The sequence below is a fragment of the Opisthorchis viverrini genome (assembly GCF_000715545.1).
Source record: "Opisthorchis viverrini unplaced genomic scaffold opera_v5_86, whole genome shotgun sequence".
In the NCBI taxonomy this organism is placed as follows: domain Eukaryota; kingdom Metazoa; phylum Platyhelminthes; class Trematoda; order Opisthorchiida; family Opisthorchiidae; genus Opisthorchis; species Opisthorchis viverrini.
Genome location: NW_008751742.1, coordinates 887,312 through 910,106, shown reverse-complemented (window position 1 = coordinate 910,106; position 22,795 = coordinate 887,312). Strand labels below are relative to the sequence as shown.

Genomic DNA, 22,795 nt, shown 5'->3' with positions numbered 1-22,795 from the left:
TCTTTCTATGCACTATTGGGGTCATCACTTTACCTGTGATCAATCCCGCTCGTCTTGAAGGGCTGTCATGAGATCTGTTAAATATGTATCTGTATGGTGAACTTGAATTTATTTGGGGGCTCTTATGGCTTCTTTGGGGAGAACACTTTCGAAAGACCTTGATCAATTTCTGCCCCTCTGATTGGGGACGACCCACAGAATGGTACTGAGAAGCACTGAACGGATATTTCATTTTTACTTGTATCCGCCAGCTTTGCGCAGCCCGATAATCTCCTGAACGATTCCAGCCTGCAACCTCTCACTTAGTAGTTAAAGACTTAAACACCTAGCAACGATTGACTGGTTTTTAATGTGACTCGCTCTCACTGAAGCGGACAGAACACCAACCATCGCTCAGTTACTCACTGACTGCTTATCAAGCACCTTTTCAGGCAAAAGACCAGTCTTTGTGCAAGTTATGTTTCCTTCTAATTTGCGTATATATTTCGTTGCGCATGAGGGGATTTTTGAGTTTTCAAATGAGATTTCTACCTAAAAGCAATATCAGTATTGGCTCTGAAGCTCCGTGAAGCTTATTGTAATCTTGATGAGTCTCATCAGAAGTGCGAAACCCGTTATCGGTTCCCAAAGTGCTTATTACAGGTTGTTCTCAATGAGCAAGGAATAAATACACCGTATTTTTATACATTTCTCCATAGTTTTTACTCATATGCAGTAAAACGTCTCGTTGGAACTGGGAACGAATTATGTATTCTACCGTTGGATTTCATGCCATTGCTTCGGAGATCAGTGCGTTGTATTTGTCAGGAAATTGCCATTCGTGGTCACCAGTATGAAGATAGTTATTACCCAACTTTACAAACCCAAAAGCTTGAGCTAACTGAATCTTATCCTGAGATCGTGTTTAAACCAATTATTTCAACCCCATCCACCAATTAATGCTGACGCCCTTATAGAATGTGGACGAGCTCAAATTGTGACCAGCCGTTGGACATTTCTGTATAATGCAGGAGCCAGTGCGATCCAAGCGCTTAAGCTTTGTTTCATGCAATCTCGTTTGGCACTAAACTGAAAAAGCACTTAAACGCTTAGCAGGTAATCGGTAGACTTTGTTTACACCAAGATACATTTCTGTCTATACCACGTGCATTTAAACTACTTTGTATGAGTGTGAGTAGAATTAAAATTTGGTGTTTACCTTGAGCAAAACCCCGATCAACTTCTCGATTTGTGCCATATATTACATTAGCAAAATTTATCATCAAGACTACTGTTGATGGGATTGTGGAACTCGAATTGAATACTGACATTCCCCAATGCATAATCGTTTCACGTGCACAATTTCAAGGATCACTAAAATTATTATTGTGCATACAATTTGTTGCCATCTGAATAACTTTCAACAAGAATAAATGCATTCACACTGGGAAAAAATTACCGTAACATATATTTATATGTTGTATGTCGGGTGTGAGTTAGAATGAAAAGTCATGAAGAAAATTATTGTTTACGTTCATTCTCCAAGGATGTAAGCATGTTTTGACAGCTATGTGGCCAAAAGTTCCTGTACCACTCACCGCCACTCTTCCGGCAGGAAACCCATGTCATGTAATCAGGTTCTCAACGCTAGTTACACAACGTTTGGGTGGTTCTCGAAATCCGACTCATTGTGCTCAATCGTACAGCGAAAAGAAGTTGGGAAAGTAGGTTAAGTCAGTTCTAACCAACCTCAAATATTCAGTGTTGTTTACTGATTACATAGTTGTGCGCTGAGTTTCATTGACAAAAGGGTGTATTCTAAGTATATTCAACCGGACAGTCATGCATTAAAAATGATGAAAAACTCTGGAAAATTTTATGAGTACAGCCCAAAAACTGGCATGCACAGGCGGTTATTGGGTCGAAATAAAATTTTATTAAGCTAGAACTGCCCCGAGTTAATAACCATCGTTGCGTAAGACCCCACTCTTTAATTATTTTTAAAGGATGTCTGGATAATACATTATTCACTAATTTCTATGATTTTCTTCAACAACCTGGCAGAACCCTCCTTTGGGGTGTGCTGTTGAATGAGCAGCTATGGGTCACATTGAACGTATCTTTTATTGAGTATTCCATTGTGTTTTATCAGGTGAATGGATGTTAATTCAGCAGTTTTCACCTCAAATGACACACCACATATTTATATCACTTTCTCCAGACCTGTAGTGGCATTACAAGCAATCTCCAAAGGGGACAAATGATACATTTAACCCTAAGTGGTATCGAAATCCTCAAGAAACACTCCAAATATATGTTCGAAAATCAAGTGTGTTTATCCCACAAGCTGTCATTTTAGTGCAGCTTCACGTGATATTCTTCAGATCACAAGTTCCACAATGAAGAAGAGTATCTTTCATTTCCATCGAACTTATTCGTTTCAGCGAGCAAATCGGTTTCGTCTTTAGTATATGTCTGCTTTTGATATTCACATTCAACAGACAGGAGATAACTTTCCTTCAAGCATCCTAAGATGAAACCTTTAAATCACTCAACGATGTAAATAACCAAATTTTGAAAAAACTGCATCTCTACATGTTTGGATTTGCCAGTGATGTGCAATAACAGCAAAATAATTCTATATTTTCAGGTGGCACAATAAGTTGAGCATATACCCCCGGTAATGGACAACCGTGTTTTGTACAATATATTACCTGCCTGCTCCAAATCGTCGGACTGTTTTGCTTCTGGTTTACAAGTATCATCAGCTGAGGAATCAGTCGTTATTTACGTTATCGGATTACATAAAAATCTGTTAAATGCATTCGGTCTCACACCTTACAGACGACGACGAACGTCCTCTGGTAAGAACACAATTTCGATACGTGCGTGACCAAACTGTCCTTTGGCAGGCAATAGCTGTCAGTAGGTCACGTTGAAATGTTCGCTGAAATCATTGTCATGCTGGCGACTGGGTCTTGCCTACAACAAAAATGTCCCTCACCAAGAAAATGAAATCACAATGAAGAATCTGTCAAGTAGATATCTGGGCAAGATAGTCATCTGTTAATTTTCGATAAAATTAGACCACGTTTGCATCAAATCGATGATTTTGTCGTCAGAAACCGTCAACATTCCCTAAGAACACGATCCGCTTTAACCTTTACACGCAGTAACCACGTGCAAGCCAGAGTACATCGACTAATTTGTCAGAAGTGGCAATTTTGCTTAAAATATATTAATTATAAATAATACTCCCCATACACAATTCTAAGATAATAAAAACACCATGGAGAACTAAGTTCAGGCCTGCTTACTCTTGCGAAACCTGACCTAAATCTGCAAGCAAAATAATGCACTGCAACTCTCAGATAACATTTCCTGGTTTCAGAAATCTGACTGCGCCCAATCAGGTTCACGAGAGTGTAGGAAAGCTAGGAAATCTTCATTGAATCAAAATAAAACTAAAGGAAAACACAGATGAGAACTCTGCCCTAGAAGAGACGGACAACACAGAGTTGCAAAATACGTGGTCAAACTATACATTCCTGTAAATCGTATCATGAAGGCACGTTCAAACGCTAATAATAATTCCTTAAATATGCCGCAGCCAGAGTTTATGATTCTGTGCAAAGTAACAGGTGTCATCACGTTCCGCCTTCAACTTTCATAAAAACATTATTCTGTCACAATGAAGCTTTGACATTGATGAAACTAACCTACCAACTAAATGTAGGCTTAAGAAGGACGTCATAAATAATTAGAATAAATTAAGAAAATTGAAAGTTTCTAAAAATGTCTTTTTAAGTGGTGTGCATAATGAGTACTATCCTCATTCCATTGGAAGCAATTCATTTACTGTAAGTATCAGACGAATAGAGAAAATCCACGAATTTGCTGCAGAACGCTTGGGTTCTAGCGAAAATTAAAGTATGTCGCCATAATAGTTTGAAAGTAAACTTCAAAGCATACCATGATACATAGGGGCGCATATCTCTACAAAACACTTTCAAGGTATTCCATATCGTGTTGCCATCATCGCCAGAAACATGCCAGTAGTGACGTTCAGCGAGCTTAAGATCCTGGGTGGATGTAATTAATGGAAGAGATGATATTGGAGAAACGAAATCCTGATGGTCGAAGGATTCGGGTACTCACACAGCGTTCGGTTCGAGAGAAGTTGTCTTTCTTTAGAGCACAAAAGGCCAGAATTGTTATAATTCCGAACTCGGAGTGCCTAGTGGCGTATCTTTAGACCGCTGTCGGTTGACCAACTCGGAATGGGTGACTGTGGAGGCTGCATTAGCAGAGCTGTGCTGATCTGCAAGCTGACACACCACGATAAGGCTCGTTCGATGTGCGATGGATACCACATATTGAGCCAAAATGTGTTGCAAACAACGTGCTAATCTACTGAGACAATGTTTTGGCCGACCTTCACTCATTCACCCAGGAACACAAAACTCCGCATCTCGTATTTTTCACCCCGATCCACAGAATAATAGCGGTTATTGTTGTATATTACTGTCTGAAAGTAAGTAAAGAAATACTATGTGACTGGTCTAAACTTTTGCAAAATATCACCCGCGAACTTACGCATAGTGAAAGAATAGTCTCCCATTTCGTGAGTTTTTTAGACCATGTTACCAAAAAAGACCTAACTATTTTATTGCCAGTAATCTATTCGCTTGATTCGAAAGTTCTGAAAGTGAACATTATCAGCACATATGATGAATCTGATAACCTACGTTTTAATCTATCCAACCGAACTTACATCGAACTTAGCATACCAACGCAAAGTTTAAAGTTAAGTAACCGAGAAGAACGGCTACCCCTAAATTCCAGTAATTCATCGTAATGGGCGCATCAGTGATAACTCCACCTCTCATGCAAACTTGCCATTCCTCTAAAACCGCACGACCTTGTACCTGATAGACTATAGGTGTACAGCTCAAGAGCTCTGTTGGGGGTTGATCACTCTGTCACTGGCCTAATACCATTGATGCTTTGATATTACCTGACAGTTAAGTTTTCATCTGCGCTCCATTATTTTTGGTTTATTGTCAAGTGCGTATTAGCCACACATACAAGTTTACGTCATGAACTATTTAGGATCTTTACCGTTCCATAACTATTTTAATCCCAATTTCGGTTAGAATGATGGGACGTCCATCTTCGTTCTAGAGGCTTTGATCCAGTAAGGCGTACATTGTAGCTCTTGGTGACATTGACCATAGGTCCACCAAGTCGTCGACATCTGTCAAGCTGTTTGGTATTCCTCAAGACCTGAAAACCCCATTGTGAACTAAATTTGCTGTCTTTATTTACAGTTGACATCGGATATTACTGCAATATGTTGGATGTTCTATGCGTTTCACGTAACGCCCTCTGTTCGAGATCTCTTCAATCAACCCGGATGTTCCGTCAGTGCATCTGCAAGGAAAACCATATACCAGTGTATGAGAAACATCTTGGTTATCACGAATGCTGTAAGATTTTTGAAGATTCATGTCAAACAATAGACCCTGTTATGTACAGTAAAACCGTTTATTCAATCCTCACTATTAGGGGTTCAGGGAAGTAACAGGTTTTGCACGATATGATTCATTACATAGGCAAATTCCGAAAATGATTTCACGTGTTCGTTTCAGTGGTTTGCACCAGCAAGCCGCTTCAGTACAATGAACGTTACTGAAACTAGTCAGTCGCACACCAGTTTTCAAAGATTACGTTAATGACGACCATTTATCTTTGTAAACGCGTGATCATCGGGCCAACACCGAGTCAAACAAATGAGTGACCGGTTCTTATATGCACACCACTGAGGAAGAACATTTTCATTTGAACCAGATCATCTGGCATCTGATCAGAGTTCGACAAGCTTGCCAGTTGGTTGTCGTTCGGACGTAGTTCTAAAGGAGTGGTTAACAAACTTTTCACGTAAAATCTCAACTGCTAATTAATAGGTAGCATGTCATATTATGCCAAAAGTCCATTTAAACCAAGAGTTACATGTATTTTTTTTACAACAAATCCACCATTTACTATAATCTTATCACTGTATTACACTGCAATACAATGGTTATATAATGCTTGGTGACCGTGACACTATCAAAATCGAGCATGGTATTAGCGCCAAAAATGATATCTAGGAGTTCCAGCAGTTTGTTTCAAACTATTTGGTTTTCCCCACATTTCTGCCATGAACAGATCGTAAGCTCAACCCCACCGAACGAAGCTGTCATATCTGTTCCAAAGCAGGCGGGATTTGCTACATAATGGATAATGACAAACCAGCGAGCATTGGGTGTTCATGTTTAACACTTGCACCTTTTAATTCAACCACTGGAGGCAGGTATATCAGTCGAGATGCAAAACAAAATCCGACACAGTGGAAATGCGGCCGACAATTAGGTAAGCAAGAAACATTGTTTCTAAATTTGATATCAGTTAATATTCATTTGTACCTCACTTGACTATCCATTTGACCATTTGACCACTCAAAACAATACAAAAAGACAATTGGAGTGATTAATCTTATCCAAAGTGTTAGCTATGGTTTCAATAAAGGACAAAAATTTTGGTTTACATTTTGTAGTTCAGACGGATGTGGGTCACGAGCGACCAGCTGGATCTGCAGCACCAAGTGGCTGATGAGTTGAGAAAAGAGGGTATGACCATCAAAGATAAAAAACAAAACCCCTGACTGAATTAGAATTAATTCAGAGCTTAGAACTGCGCGCTTCGCCATAATAACCACTTTACGAAAAATGACTTTTACGTAGGTACCAATGGTAAGAAAGCACAATTTGTATAGAAAGGCATTGCAAGTAACGGCAATCTAAACGCGTACAGTTATTGGTATTTTGTCTGAGGTGAATGCACAAATGCACCGTGGTTAAACCTAGTAGGGAGTTTCTTAATCACTCTGATCTCCCGGTGTGTTTATTAAGGCCATGGAGTTTTACGTATTCCAAAACATTACAACATTTATTGGGGATAATTTTGGTCAAAAGACCTCTCAAAACGGACGAACAGAAAACCGTTCTCGCTTATCCAACGCCGAAAATGACGTTGCACACTGGATGCCCATATACAAAGTACACACAACTTTTTAAGATGCAGCATCCATTTTATCTTGCATTGAATCAGCCAGCCACACTGAGTGTGATTGCGCGGTGTCTTAATTTTAGTGACGTCAACAGTTTCGGGGATCTGATGTCCCAGAATGCATGAGGTTCACAGTAAACTGAGCAGAAAATTGCGGCAAATTCAAGCTTTCTGAACGCTTTAATCTTAGGATATTTGTGATATCATAAGGACACTTGCACTGATATAAATACAATCTGCCTTCAACTAAGTCAAATTTGAAGTGCTAATAAATATTCCCAACATTAGTGTGGTTTTTAATAGTTCTGTACCAGACTTGATGAACACACCAGTAGCTAGATGGTCAGCTATTATTAAGGGTAGATTGAATTCGATCAAGAACCAATAATTCACATCAAAAACATCTTTTCAACCAGCTAATTTAACTCCGCTTGCGATCACATTTCATAGTCAGGCAGGAATGGAACCCCAGGTGCACATACTCCTCTTCGTGCTGGACTCCTCTCATTTACGATGGAAAGTAACAAGCGCAGAAAAAAGCACGACTTTGGGAAATCGTTGAGACCGATGTCAACAAAAATCCTCTAGTAAGCTATTTCGGCTTACAGAGCTCAATCTTTGTGAAGAAACACAACAGTTGATCGTGTACACGGAAGATAAAATTACCAGATGGGCGAAATATGTTGACCCACTGTTTAAACGCGCGGCGGTGAGTTTTATCGAAATGTTGCCGAACTAAGTGCAACGTCAACAGCAACGTCCCGACAGCCCAAATTCTTTGTCTGGAGGAAAAAGGAGTCGCTTGAATGAGAGAAGAACTCGGCCAGAATACAAAGTATCCATGCTTCAGATCAAACCACAATGTCACTTGGTGTAGCTGAGACAAAGTGCACCAATCATCTGCATGTTCCATACTAATACCTAGGGAAGGTGCCAAAACTAATCATCGATACAGTAATGAGGACATTTAGAATGTATTTGCTCATTTGTATCTGTTTTAAGGTGTGAGTGCGCCTGAACTATTAAAGTAACCATTTGATCATAAAAAAACGTGTTGAACAGGTTTATACTATGCATCGACCGTATGAACACTGGTTCAGGTTTCAAGAACCTATTATTGTGTACCACACTAATGCTTGCTTCGCTCACAATGTCATCCTGATTGGTTATAAAAGGTTAGCAATCCAATTTCTAAGCTAGGCGAATTAACTATCACCCGAGCAATTCACCGGAGATACCTGTGTTCTGCAAAATCACATTTGCAAGCCAAGCGCCAAGCTCCACTAATGAATCAAATGACACTTGTTTTGAAGCTAGTGAGCCTTACCAAGCTATCATTGTGTCCTCGCAGGGAAAAAGTTTATGGATTTTCAGAATGACGGACTGATTGCCAAAAAATTTGAACTTATTAGACGTAAACTGCAGGATATTTTTTCCATCTAGCTCATTCAAAGCGGAAAGCTGAAGAAGGTCACAGAATCAGAAGTTCTATATTAGAGCTCACATTTAGACAAACTCTTCAGACGTCGGGAGACCAACACCAATAAGTCAACTCACGATAGAATCACAAATTTTGAAACCGTAAAAAAACATTTTTCTTTACTTTTGTATGTTGCCCTCCTGAAGATATATAATGCAGCCCATGGTAAATATCCGTAGTTTTGGGTGCAGTTTTGGGTTGTTGCTTCTCCGTAAACAGGTGTATTTACTCACTGGTCTATGAGACATCTCAAAACGCCACTCATCGACATAGCTTGTTCTAGTTTTTCAGAGGACTTCCATGAACACCCAACTTTCGCCAATTACGAGCGATACAGCAATACGGTATAGCAATATAGCTGATATCGAGCAGTTATTGAAGAGTGCTATCTCACAGGAACATGAAAACACCTTAACTTTGTTACCACACAAACTTGCCTTCTGTTTTAGGTCACAACATTTACGAAATCACGATGAGGTTAATTCGAAACGCTTTTTCTAGCTGCCGCTGCTAGACCATGTCCCAAGTGAACTTTAGTCGTACAATGACGGTAAAGCGCTGCAATTTCGACCAATCATGGTGTGTGAAACTATCTGCTCATCCTTTGTAGCCTAGTAAAAACCTATTTCGACAAGAGTGTCCACAATGAAATGATGAATAGTCTAGCAGTTCGTAAATACTCGGGATGCTTAGTGCAGTCAATAAGGCCTATCAGGTTGATTTTGATAGAAAATGCAAGACTCAGGCCCTAAAGTCGATTTTAAAGTATCCTTTTCCATGTAAAACCCTTGGTGATTAGGCTTTTCCGGAGAAAAATGACACATTGGGCTTGTTCATTTGGATATCAACTACCTTCGAGCGGAGTGCATTTGAATGTTCCCATTTTCATGGCTGGGGTCAAGTAATTCCCATTGATCACCGTTGACGATTCAAAATGCCAGAAATTAGCCAATTTCACCGGTAAAAATTCTATCACCATGGAAGAATACCAGTCCTTAAGCCTACCTGTCTTTGTGCCAGGAGCTGTCTCCTATGAAATCCGCTTACAACTTCTCAACCTAGCGTAATATTCGATTTTTTCATTTTACTACCCTTGGTATTTGTCCATACTCTTTTTGCTCGTTTCTCCTAAAACATCAGGTCTTCCGCTAAGGTCGGATGACCATCCTCGATTTTGGCTTTCTGATCTTTTCATTCACCCTTGTGTTCGGCTAAGCAAATGTATTTTTCACTAGCACTTTGCTTCCGATATTCCGTCTCAGCAAGAAATCGCTTAATACAACCGCCTGGCCGTGAATTAAACTTAGTTCTGCAGTATGATTGCTTAATTTTCAACCAATGCGCTGAGAAATGAGCATGGGGAAGAGTCACACTTCACTGCTATCCTATAGAAACATTAGCCAGGTAAACTTTAGTTAGGAATCATGAGATTTCAAAGTTAATTTGGAATTTAAATGTTTGAGCCAGCCTAATAAGATTTTGGGAAGATAAAAAGCGATCTACCGGGTTAAATTGTGTCCAAAGTATTCGCAGTTTCAAATATCCACTTTTAATTGGAGGGTGGATTTGAAGTGCTGTAAACAAATGAACAGCTTCATGGACGAACATAATAAACAAAACATTCCCCTTCAAAAAAGTACTGTGAAATATCTGGTGCGTTGTAAGTGGCCTCTTGATAGATGAGAAATCAAACGAAGATCGAATCAAAATTGTCTGTCAAACGCACGCTAAAATTAAACTTGTTTTGGTAAAACACTATATATAAACATATGTATAATACTAAGGTTAATCGTCCAGCGGTGACATCCTTTCGTTACCTAACTGCCGTACCACCCGAAGGAAGCACAAGTGCTGGGATAGTGCCGAGTTGCCCAAGCCTAACAGAGAAAGTTGAGAGACGGGGGACACATTTCGAACCATGGACCTTCTGGTCAGCAAATGCGCGCTCTAACCACTGAACTATCTTTATATCATATATACTATATCCATAATTGCATAGATGTCCACTGTTTGGTAAAGATAGAATCCCTATTGGGGATCATTATCAGTACGCACCTCAAGAATTTCAGAGAGCTTTGAACTCACGATCGCTCAGTTACAGAAGGCACATCAACTAGCTGGCACCTTGACAGGACATATCTTCACTTATCCTTCGTGACCTAACAACATTGACCTCAAATACTTTACAGGAAAATGTGAGGTTGAATTACCCCGGATGTTCCTGAGATACGTACAGTTGATAAATCCCACCAAGAATGGACGAATCGACGAATTTTTCTAGTTCTTATGGATAGGCCAGCTTCACATACAGGAATAAATCTCAACTGAAGATTCCTAAATCTCCCAATTTTTTGACAAACGCATTTAGAAAAAATTCCTTGCGTCATCGGGACAACCTCCTTAAATATATAATTACTAGCCATCCGCCATGGATTAAAAATCACTCTGCTGTGACGCATATTTTGTTTCCTATGTCATTTATAACTCTTGAAATACTCCATTTGATTTATGGGATTTTTTAAAGTAGAAAAGTAGCCTATTGAAATAAAATTTAACCCAGTGATTTTGTTGCCAAAGCCGGCCATTTTTTAATGATTTATACAATCAAATATTAAACCATTTGGAAGCATTCAAAATGTTTCTTACATACAAAAAGCTTTGCTCAGTTGGTGGTTTGACCCAAAATGGAATCAGTAAATTGTACGAAAGGATTCCGTGACTGTTATGGCAAATGAGCAAATATGTTTTTTTAAATTTTTCTAAGAATTGTTCAATTTTATCGCTCACAGTCAGTATTTTTCACGGACATATACAGAAGGTTTCTCGCCAAAGATACTGAACGGCCCACTTCAGTCAGTTTTACTGTGACAGCCTGCCTTGCAGCACATCGCAGCACGAAACTAACGGTTCTACGAAATGGAGAACACCACGACAAGAACAAAGCAAATGCTGCAAACCGGTGCGTTTGCAGAAGGGAAGGTGAGGCACATGCGATAAAAACTCTCCTAAGGAATCAATTCATGCTGAATTGCCGCGCATGTCTTGTTGGTCCGGAACCGTCAAAAAAAACAAAATCACAGGATATTTAGTAATGTTTCTTCTAAGATATAATCATATTTTTGTAAACTTCTGAAAAAAATGTGTGGCACGCATGTCCAGCTTTACACGCTTTTGATTCGTTCCCCATGTGAAAATAATCTTTTAAACAGCTTTACCCGCTTGCCTATTCAGATCAAACCGAATTATTTACCAAAAGGTACGCATGCTATAGCCACCAATTTTCTGCAGTTCAAAATCTCTTTTTAAGAGTGGAGCGATGTTGCCGCTTAAAACATGTATTCAAAATAATCTGAATTCTATACGATCGATTTATTGTAACGTGCGTTTGCGCAATGCGTTGTAACACCTTGCACATCCGAACACTCTAAATGTTCTGCGCAATGCCAGCAAGAGATATGTAACCCTGGTTTTCATACTGAAAAAATGCGACGAAGTCGCCGGTAAGATCACCCTGTCGTTACAAAGTAAATCCACAAAAGGAAGTTAAGAGAATTTTTGTTTGTGTAAGGAGAACTCGGTCCTTTCAGTGCGTATCTTATCCTATGCAAATGGACCTCTTACATATTGTGTGGCACTTTGTTTGCGCATTACCGTGGATGTATAGGTCTTCTGAACGGTTACTGGGAGGTAAGTGTAGTGAAAAATTTATATTACAAAGTCCAGCGCAAAAGACGAAATCGGTTACCTACCTCTTAACCCCGCGTCTTAGAACAGTCTGCCTTATTTATCGTGAAAATCATCCTGCACTACGGACTATTGGGTTGGTGTATGATTATTATATATTTCATATACATTTATATTTAAGCCAAAAGCAAAATCCGTTCGTAAAGAACCGATTCCAAGCCGATAGAAGAATTTTTCTCTATTTATGGCAAACATACTGTACGATACACTATCATTACACAGCGAAAAACACCGAACAATTCTCTGTAGCTAACAAGAAGACAATATTCTGCCTCTGAGGAGGAATTCCATCATTCAGTCACTGAGAAGGAAGCCGATTATTCAGTCTACATTTTGCATGCTACTGCCGTCAGTTTTGAATAGAAAAGTAAAAAACAGTGTCAGTCAACAGCATAATGACATATTGCTGTGGAACAAAGATTTTAGTGAGTAGGACGGTACAAATTGGAAGGGGTTGTACGTGACCTAGGACTCTTTGCATCCGGTTGAAAGTTGTGACTTGTCTGGCTAGAGAAATATGAAGCTTCCGCTTAAAATGAGACGAAGTTACAACAGCAAAGCTAGAAAACTCTCATTGGCAAAAAACATTAAATACCTATCACGCAAACAACGATTAGAGCTTAGGATCAAGACAATGTTTTACCTCATCTTTCGATAAATCATTTATGCCTTAAGTCGGAACATGCATTTTGAATGCATGACAATATTCCATATGTTACCTCTTTGAATGATGCAACACGGGCATACCAGTATTCGACACACAGTATAGAACAATCGGCCTTGGTTGCGCCGCAGAAAGAGATATGTTTGACTGTATTTGCAACACTAATGAAACTGGAATAGCAGGACGATGTGTACAAAGAGAGAAGAAACCAACTGGTGTGGAAAAATTCCACTTTCTGTTGCGGAATTTTAAGCCAAGCTTGGCAATTAAGCAACCAGCTATGAGCATAAAAGTTGGTAGTAGATATGCGCCAATATGACAGTTCACTCTGTTGAAAAAATTAATGACAGCAAACTGGCATTTAATCGATGTTACACTTTGATGGTTTTCAATGCTCTGTGGCAAACACTTCCAATAGTATATTTAATACCATTATAGGCAGCAGCATCACTCAAAATTATACGTGCAAGCAAATATTAGACAATCCATTATAGAGTTTTAAAAGCAAAGGATGAATTTCGGGTTTAATTCGGGGAAAAATCTGAAGGAAAATACGTTTCATGTTTCTATCAAAATTTATCGAGAAAGCTTGAACAGTGCCTGACAGAACGTTTTCTGGTCTTTTGTTGTGGCACAGATGTTTCTTGTACTCAAGACGATATCACAATTTGCTACACTTTATCGATAACGTTGGATTGGCAATCCGCAGTCCGTCCGCCCGATATTCGGAAGATCATTGTGTCCTCTAGATCTGGTGGTACAGCATTAACCCAGAAATGCTTGGTGAAATTTTCCAACAACGACATTCAAGGAATAGAGGTACCCGAAACATTTTGTCGAAAAATCAATGTGTCCATGGGAAAGGATAACCCTCCCTGTGGCATCCATATCCTGCGAAACCAGGTGAGCTCTTGTTAAATGTATATTTTATTGACATGCCCCGAGAGCTTTTTTAAATGTTAGTTACAAATGTCTTGACAAGCTCCGACAAATGGATGTGAAGCTACTCAACTTTATGTAACATCCGGTTAACTAACGTATTCAGGAATAACGGATCCATTTTGAAAACAGATAGACATGATAAAGCAGATATAAGAAAAAATATGAAGCTTGCTTTTTAAATCAGGTCTAACTCAACCCAATTGGTATGGCTCCTGGAAAATTTGCTACTTTATGTAACATGGAACTGAATAAAGAAATAACTAAAAAAGAGGCATAAAGATGAGCCGTAAGTTCCTAAACACCATCGTCGAGATGTAAAGAGACTAAACTTTACCCCACAAAATCATTCTGCAGTGTTGCCTGGCTTATTCCGCTCTACTTCAGATGTACGCAAGCACACTGAAGTATTTTTTAATCGGTAGATAAACCTACAGTAAATATGAAGCCAAGTGATTTAACAAATCTATCCAATGCGCTTGCTATCCAACAGCTTAAGTGTGGGCTAGAACAAAAATAATCCCTCTACGGACCAATTTTAATACTCACATCCATTTGCAGCTAGTCTTTTACAGCTAGAATACAGCCCTGATTTCAGATGTTCAAACCCAGTTCCCGATCCCTAATTCTTGTGTGTGGTATCCAGATATAGGATCTATCTTTTTATTTTACACAGGATCGACCGTTGTGTTCACGCCTCATCTGGTTCATCCATACTGATTATCTAACGAGAGAGAGGCATACTCCATAATGTGATCTTGTCAATGCGTCCCGTATTTGCTTAGTAAGATAAAAACTTGAGCAAACTTTTAGTGCACTTTCACAGACATTAGTAGATCGACTTCAGTTAAACCATTCAAACTTGGCTACTTTTATTTGACCGGTTAATTATTTAGGATTGTCACAGCAATCAGACAGATAATACTTAATATGTCGATCAAAACGTAGTCAACCTGACCCATAGATTGTTTTTTTGTCCGCCGGTGAGCGTGGTTAGAAACTCTGAGGGAATACATTAAAAACAAGTACTGTGAGCGACCAGACAAATGTCTGAGAAAAGATCCGGCACTAGGAGTTTGCTTGGAAAATCTAACTAGTTTTATCGATGCGGTTCCTTTCCAAACCCGCCACTCGGACGGATCTTGAAATTCTGAGCTTGCAGATGATGACCAAATTATTTACCAGTTACCAGCGCCAAATGGGGGGGAAACCTATCCTAAAGTTTTGGGGAACAATGCGCTGTGTTCATTTACAGTCTACTGTTAAATAGGATCAGGCGTTTAGGAGAACAACTTCTAATCTGGAAAACTTAACAACACTCGGTGTTGAAAGAATAAGTCATCCATGTTACTAAATCAACGGACCTGAAAAATACTAAAACCATGACGCTCTATTTTTTGAAGACCAAACGTTCTAACACAAATACTTTTGTGCTATTTAGACCACCACAATATATCAAGGCTCCGTTCTTTTATTTAAACGCGAAGAAGGCAAAACTAACGATCACATAGAAGAACTCCCATGGTCATGCTCAGCTGAAAACAAAATGACAAAGGTTGACACTCACCTCATTCAAATGAAGTAAGTTATATAGTTTTTATTCATATTACAAGTAAGAACACACTACACAGTTAAGATGGTGATGAAATTATTGGACTTGGTAAATGGATTTCTGTTAATAATTGTAGACTTGACTATCGCCAGCTGTCAAGATTAGTCTTTCAGGTCATTTGTTCTATGACGAGGATATTTCTTACGAACTTATAGGATTGCTAAGTCAAAGAGATGACAAATCACATCAAAGATAGACAACTATTTTGACGATACTCAAAATTCATTCGTTGTTTTAAACATCAGTTAGGCTTTCACAAGGGCTCGTAGGCCTGAATTACTGTATTGACAAACGCTGGTGAATGTCACACGAGTCTTTAGGCTAATATCAATTAACGAAACCGCAGGCTTGAGATAAAACAAAGAAAGTGTAAACTTTTTATATCCTAGGCCTAGGTTCGAAGGTTTAATGATAAAGCCCAAGTCTGCATCGGTTGTTTCAATTCTAAATCTTGCCTGGAACTAACGTTACAGGCAACATATTGATACACAGACCACACCATGTTATAACATTTCAGACAACCTGATTCACTGAGTTTGGATGCGAAACCACTGCACATATAAGCCTAGCAACCAGAGGCCACGGTAGTGTACACAATCTGTGTATTTTACCCCAAGCGTTCGAAAACCTTTCTCCTAACCCACATATAAAACGACACGGCAAAAAAGTCAACGTAATCAGTAGTATTGCCAGACTAGAAACCTTGTCTCTCAATCCATCCGTTTTACCAAGTAATTGTGGATATTGGGCTGCAGTTAACCAAATGCTGATTTCTGGTATTATAATGTTGAGAATCACTAGTTGCTCAGAAAAACACACTAAGTATAACTAGCTACTTACTATTATAGAAGGCGTGGAATATTTCCACAGAAAGCTGCTAAAACTAGTTTACTTTTGAATCCATGTCATCCGATTTGTGATTTTGCAATTGTTTGCTACCTCGTGAAAGATCCGAGACTCTACTCTGTTAACATCACCATGAAAGTAGTCTGTGGGTTTGAAGGATCCTTTTTTCGGTGTTGCATAAATCAACATTCTGTCAGGATTTTACTCCATTAAGTATTCGGAATCAAGCGAATTGTTTCCTACTGTGACGAGTATTATCAATAAAATCGCTAAGCATCAGGTGTTTTAGGTTGTGTATGATCGATTGTGCATTTTTTGTGGATTTATATGTATGTCGAAAGCGAACACTTGCAGACGCCCGTGCGGCTATCTCAGTCTAAGTCATATTGGAAACAGTTACAAACCTTTGCCATGGAAAACGGTTTTTCTCACATCCACGCTGAGTATGCTCTGTGTGAAGTGAGCTGACAACTGCCTTTCAATACATTAAATATCTTTGTGCTTTCCCGGAATCCACTGAATTTCGTGTTACTTTTTGTTTTTTACTTACTTTTCGTTGGTGCAACGTATGTTTTTACAAACTTTTCGAAGCATCGGGATGGAATGAATTTAATAATGAATTAATAATAATAATAATGAGTAATAAATAACGGAAACATGGCAAAGCCATCAGAAAGACCCATTGTTTGAATACTCCATCATCCATCTGACCGCGTTGGTCTAGTCCAAGGATATCGCATAGCACCTAAGCAGTTGGTTTTAGCTCAGAGTTACAGGTTAGGCACAAGTTGAGGAAATATATCCTAAACAGCTACTTTCGGAATTATAATTTCTTCATCTACGAAATCTGCCCAAAATTTGCGCGTTCCTTATCTGATGCTTCTGAAATATGAGAAATACTTAACGAAACATCATGTCAAACTACTTATCACCGATAAACCAATTATGAAAACAGGTCTATACATCCATGCCTTTTATCAAACAGTTCAACTCGTTTGCAAAAGCAAATATTGCTGTTAAGTAGAATCATTATATTGATCTTTCCTCTCGAATCACCTTAACTCCAAATTTGCTACTCCTTGAGCCTGAGCCTTTTTCTCTCCCCCACTACTCTGACGTAAGTGTACTTCTCAGAAGTCTCTACGCGTGTTGGCATAATGCGTCGATACATCAAAATTTATTTATCTTCTGATACATTTGATCTAGATCGGATCAGCTTATAGATGTAAAACAGAACTATTTGGAAAGTCAGAGAAGAGTCTCATAACACACTGGACGAAGCCCTTTGTTTTGTCCTTCGATGTTTTTATAACAACTGTTAACATTTTACAAAAGCAGACTGCGTTCAAACGGAGATTAACTTCAACCTGTAAATGTGTCTGTTCACTTCTTTTTTGACCCGAAAGTGTAAATTTGGTTTGTACTATGCTATTTTCTACGGAACCGTTTTTCAAATATCCTCAATATGGTCGATATGACAAATCAATTCATGCTCTGAAGTTTGTCCGTAGAAAACCTATCCGCTGACTAACGTGAACACAGACATAACATTGGTGATAAACACTCATCAAATTATTGTTGAATTGTACCCTTTGTTTACACGAGGCTGGTTAAGAGAATCACAGCAACCTGTCAGGTTGGTGCTTTAGATCTTAAAAGCTCCATTTTCCATACCCATCACTTTAGTATGACGTGAGTTAAAAGTATGGATACATCTAGTAAATTCTGTTTCGGATTACGAATTAAGTTGTCTTCATAATCAGTGTACATGAGCATCCATTCATCAGCTTGTCATGGCTCACGGCATGCTAAATGTTGAAAAAAATTGGTCACACACTCAAGTTGCTCGTTGCGGTCGTCAAGGGTGAACAATGGGCATACATCCGTAACGTAGTCATCGGAACTTACGGATAAGATGTGGAGTTTTCTTAGTGGCGGTGGTGTGAAACATCTTCAAACAAAAAACTACTAGGTATACACAATCTTGTGTGTTATCCCTTGAATGCAAGATAAATAGAATGTTGTTTTAAATGAAATTACCTTTTATCCACCCACTTTTAATCCTCGTGCAAACAGTACAGATAATCTAATACTGTCAGCCGTGAGGATCAGAAGATACAGACCGAATCTGCTCAACGCGGGAATGAGTTTGTTACTATAGCATTTCTATGCCAAAGTATGTTACATACTACACATAACCTAAACAAATTTTCCGGACAACCGTGATGTATTCACTGCATCGGCCTCTTCTCCAAGGTTGCAATTTGTTCATTCTTCTGACTATGTGGTTCGAAATTTTGGTACCCACACTGCAAAATTTATGCTGTCATCAACGAAGAATGACCCAAATGAATCATCATTGTACAGCCAGCCTTGAAACCCTCGTTCTGGGTATCCACAATTGTTAGTTTCAACCAAGTAAGTTTCACCAAAGCTCACGAGTCCTCCAAATCATATGCCACCACAAGGATTGGGCTAAGAGTGAGCGTCCCCGTTGCACTTTGATATAATCGACTGTCTATCAGACCCCACGGCACCAGTGTGCAAGAACGTTCAGATCCATAAAAACACAGGTTCTCCTTGCCTTGCGTGCCCCAGCGTCATGCTCTAAGGCAAAAATATTAGAAATATCACTTACACACCAAGCATCTTCACCTCGCCGAGATCTCACCTACTTTTTCAGGTTATTAATCGTCTTTCGTCAGGTTCACCAAAATCCTTCCACGAACTGGGCCATAATACTAAACGAAGAACACACGTGCACAGTAGAAAATGTCACATGCAATCTGCTCTAAGTCGAATACGCATTCATTTTGACGAAAAGTAGTAGAAGTAGTAGCTGTATTGCTAATAGGCCGAACTTAGGATGCATTCACAAACGGTCAGGTGATTTCTTCCAAACGATGATGACCCACGAAATTCGTTTCTGGCACCATCACAAACTTTGCATGCCGAATCGCTCAGTGTGCCGATTTATTTTCGTATTTACACGGTGATAGACACGAAAACTTACCTCTTGCGTCGTCTCAGGCTCACTCATTTAGTTAGCTCAGAGAGCTATAGCGGAACTATCGAAACTACTTTATTCCCCAAAGCCTCACTGACGTTACACTGCCCACCTACGCCTCTCTGACATGATAACGACTACCTATAAGGTTACAAAACCCACTTAGCGCTTATTCCTCTCATTGGCCCTAAATTTGTGCTCCTACTTTCAATTCGCAAGACCTATGTTAGCAAAGCTTTTGTCTGCCAGGGTTGCGTTTTTTTGCACAGACCGTGCGGCATCTGGTCCATAATCTTATTTATTCGATAAATATATCCCATGCATTTTGAACAGATAAATGCGATTGTGGTACCTGTTCTATATGGGCGCATACATCAGGGCATCCCAATATTCTGCATTCGTTCCGTCCTTAGGAATTCAAGGTGAAAACCCATTGTGTATCTAATGTTGTAACTTTATCTAGTATTTCACTTGCTCACGAGAGAAACGATGGAACAATCACAGCATGGGCTCTAGTCGCAGGATCCGGCTATCTCGGACCCACTTCTCGACTTTGACACAAACTATATTGGCCAAAGAGATGCGGCGTTTGAACCCCAGCGTCGAAGATTAAGTCAATAGACATTATTCCTCTGAGGTCACAGACTTTTGTTCAGTATTCCACGAACGCACGTGATGGAATTTTGTGGGCCCCATCTGGCGCAGACAGGCAGACCGCATACGTCCTTGCGGTGGCAAGGACGAAGCCCTGTTTTATGCCAGTGAAGATCACAAAATCATTTGAAATTGATCCATCGTTTGTAATTATTCTCTTATCATATTATGCAGTCTTCGGATAAAGTTGACGAATTTTACTGAACAGTCTTGCCTTGAAAGCTTCTCGGCTGACACAGACAGAGGACTCTATGAAATTCGTGAATAACTCATAGAGCAGCCGGTAATTTTCCTGGACATTTTTTAAGCTATCGTGCAACACGTATCAATTTCATCATTCCACGACTAGACGGGAATCCATGCTGGCCTTCGTTGATGTGTTAGTCGGTCACATCAGCTCAGTTGTGCGAAGAGTTCGTTCCAGAGGCAGTTCACTGAATGCCACCGATGTGGCTGTCAGACGAGGCTGTTTTTTTCTTTTGCCCTCTGTTGTTCATAGCGTGGAGCGCAGCACGTGTCATTACCAAATTATTAGCCGAATTTTCTCTCTGATCTGAACGTTGCTGTTCATTAGAAATTGCTGGCTCGTAAAACATCCCGATGTGGATAATCGACGTTCAGCGTACTACTGGTAGGCTACGAGGAGACTGATAATAAGATTTTTTAATGAAGTTATATTTCATGAAAGTTCATTTCCTATTAAATTGCCGTCGCTCATCCGTTCACCTGGGACATAAAATTTGCACACGAGAGTAAATCTTGTGTAGTAACGTTTAGGCCTTGCAGCCGGCAGGTCTCAAGTTTATCTATGTACTTCATCACAAAACAAACAATGAACTTGATATATTACCTTTACAGAGTTCACGCATCATAAGAAACCATAAAACACCTTCGTCAAGGCTGACCACCCTTAGCTGATAACACCGTTGCGCTCATCTCTTATTTCTAACATCCAGCAGTAGTTCCAACATAATGAATGCTGATGGTGAAAAATAATTCTTCCATCTGGTAAATTTGATGAAAATAATCTCCTGTCATCAAAGTAAATCACTTATTCCTACCTACTGTCATCCAAGCTTAGTGGTTGACTAAAAGCGCATTTTCTCCACCCAAAATACTGTTTCCTGTAGGCATGTAGCGCACCTGGTGTCACTTCTGTTTACTACAGATAAAATGACAACTTATTTCCCATTAGTGATTAAACGCAACTTGGAGCATCCTTTCTATATTTAGATGTGTGCTGTATGATAGCCCACTAAAGCATGTTAGGAGTAACAAGCGAGCCCAAAGGTTTTAAAATGTTCACAAAAACGTTGCAGGTGACTCAGCAGATTTCACACAGCGATATATCTTGTCCTTGAAATGAAAGCTGCTGCATATTATGCCCAAATCGACTGATGTTTATCATGTCTACGGGGAAAGATTTGTAGCTTGTTGCTCTTGTTAATTTGTAAACTTAGATTGTATTATTAAATGATTGCAAAGTGTTTGTACCTTCACTCACTGCAATGCATGTTTCCACAGCAGGCGCGTAATGAACAAAAGACGTTTTGCTATATTTCCCAGAATCGCCCTGAATAAACATCATTTTTTACCACAGACAAAACTCAGAGTGGAACCTGTACTCACAATTTCAATCCAGTGAACCACTACCAGCTGTCAATTTCGCCATAACAAATGGAGACGGTCATCCGGTCTCGGAAGTTCGGTGGGGATCACTAATCAGGATGGTTTGTAACTTGACCAACATGTATGGTGAGTAATGCACCATTATCGGACGTCCAAAATAAAGATTATCATGTGGTGTGTCCTTAGAATGGACTAATGACTGAATCTAGAACAGGGCGCTGATTCCGTTGATTCTGCTACCATTACTTAATTAAGAAATGAGCTTCCATAGCGCCTTCGAAAATAATGTGACCACCAATTTTCCAAGCGTAATTTTTGTTGGTATTATGCACGAATATATGCCAACGGAGCACTGATTATCAAAGATGTTCCGGAGAGTTCCCGGAAGAGTTCTAATACCACCCACTTTCGAAACCCTAGCTGCTGCTCAACCAAAACTGTACACTTTCACCTAAGCACCATATAATTTCGACTACACGTCAACAGAAAGGCGCAAACCGTCCTCCAAAATTCATGTCGCCCGTTTACCATGATGAGCGAGTTCTCCTTCAAAGTTAACCTTGATGCTTTGGCATTAGCTCCATCCATATCTTTACCTGAATGTATGACGTCACAAAGCCCAAAATACCGGCCCCAATATTGACACATATTGCTAGTCAGATAATGCCAACCACTGCAGTCTCCATATGTCCAAACAGACGAGTTTACCAGTTAATTAGGACGCAATAATTCGTTTATTATGCAGTAAGCTTCGGCCCATTGACAGACTTTCATGCATAGTGAAGCCATATTGATAGCGTAGTTTTGAGGACCCCTATGGATATCAGGACAAAACTCTGCTGTCGCTGAGACACCCCGTCCAAAATCAGGCAGCGGGTCAGACTATTATATGATCAGTAGGATGATATTTCCGGACAACCCTCACACTAAACTAATTATGTCCTCTAAATGTTTACACACTTTCGCCTCGAAATACGGATACTGACAAAGTTAGAAACCGCTGGTCTGAACCAGTTGCTAAAGGCACTTATGAAGTGTTTAGGAGTTCAGAGGATGAAGGACAGTGGCAAGAGAATGAGTATTCTAGTCTTTAAGGTAACCCAGGAGAAACGAACCAGTTATTAACCAGCT

The 22,795-nt window shown here is 39.5% G+C and overlaps 2 protein-coding genes across 2 annotated transcripts in view; one reads left to right on the top strand and one right to left on the bottom strand.

The window, feature by feature from the left end:
• T265_04907 (hypothetical protein) overlaps positions 1-22,795 on the bottom strand; it is a gene marked incomplete at both ends in the record, with an annotated part of 146,454 nt that overhangs the window by 72,370 nt on the left and 51,289 nt on the right. Inside the window, one exon of the mRNA XM_009169767.1 lies at positions 4,429-4,507. Coding sequence (XP_009168031.1) covers positions 4,429-4,507 — 79 coding nt within the window. The remainder of the gene's footprint in view (positions 1-4,428; positions 4,508-22,795) is intronic.
• On the top strand, positions 6,258-21,789 carry T265_13628 (hypothetical protein; the record flags this gene model as incomplete). The annotated part of the gene is made up of 4 exons (XM_009169783.1): positions 6,258-6,393; positions 13,615-13,880; positions 15,358-15,497; positions 21,636-21,789. Coding segments are annotated over 4 exons (696 nt in total), but the record flags the coding sequence as incomplete, so codon positions are not given.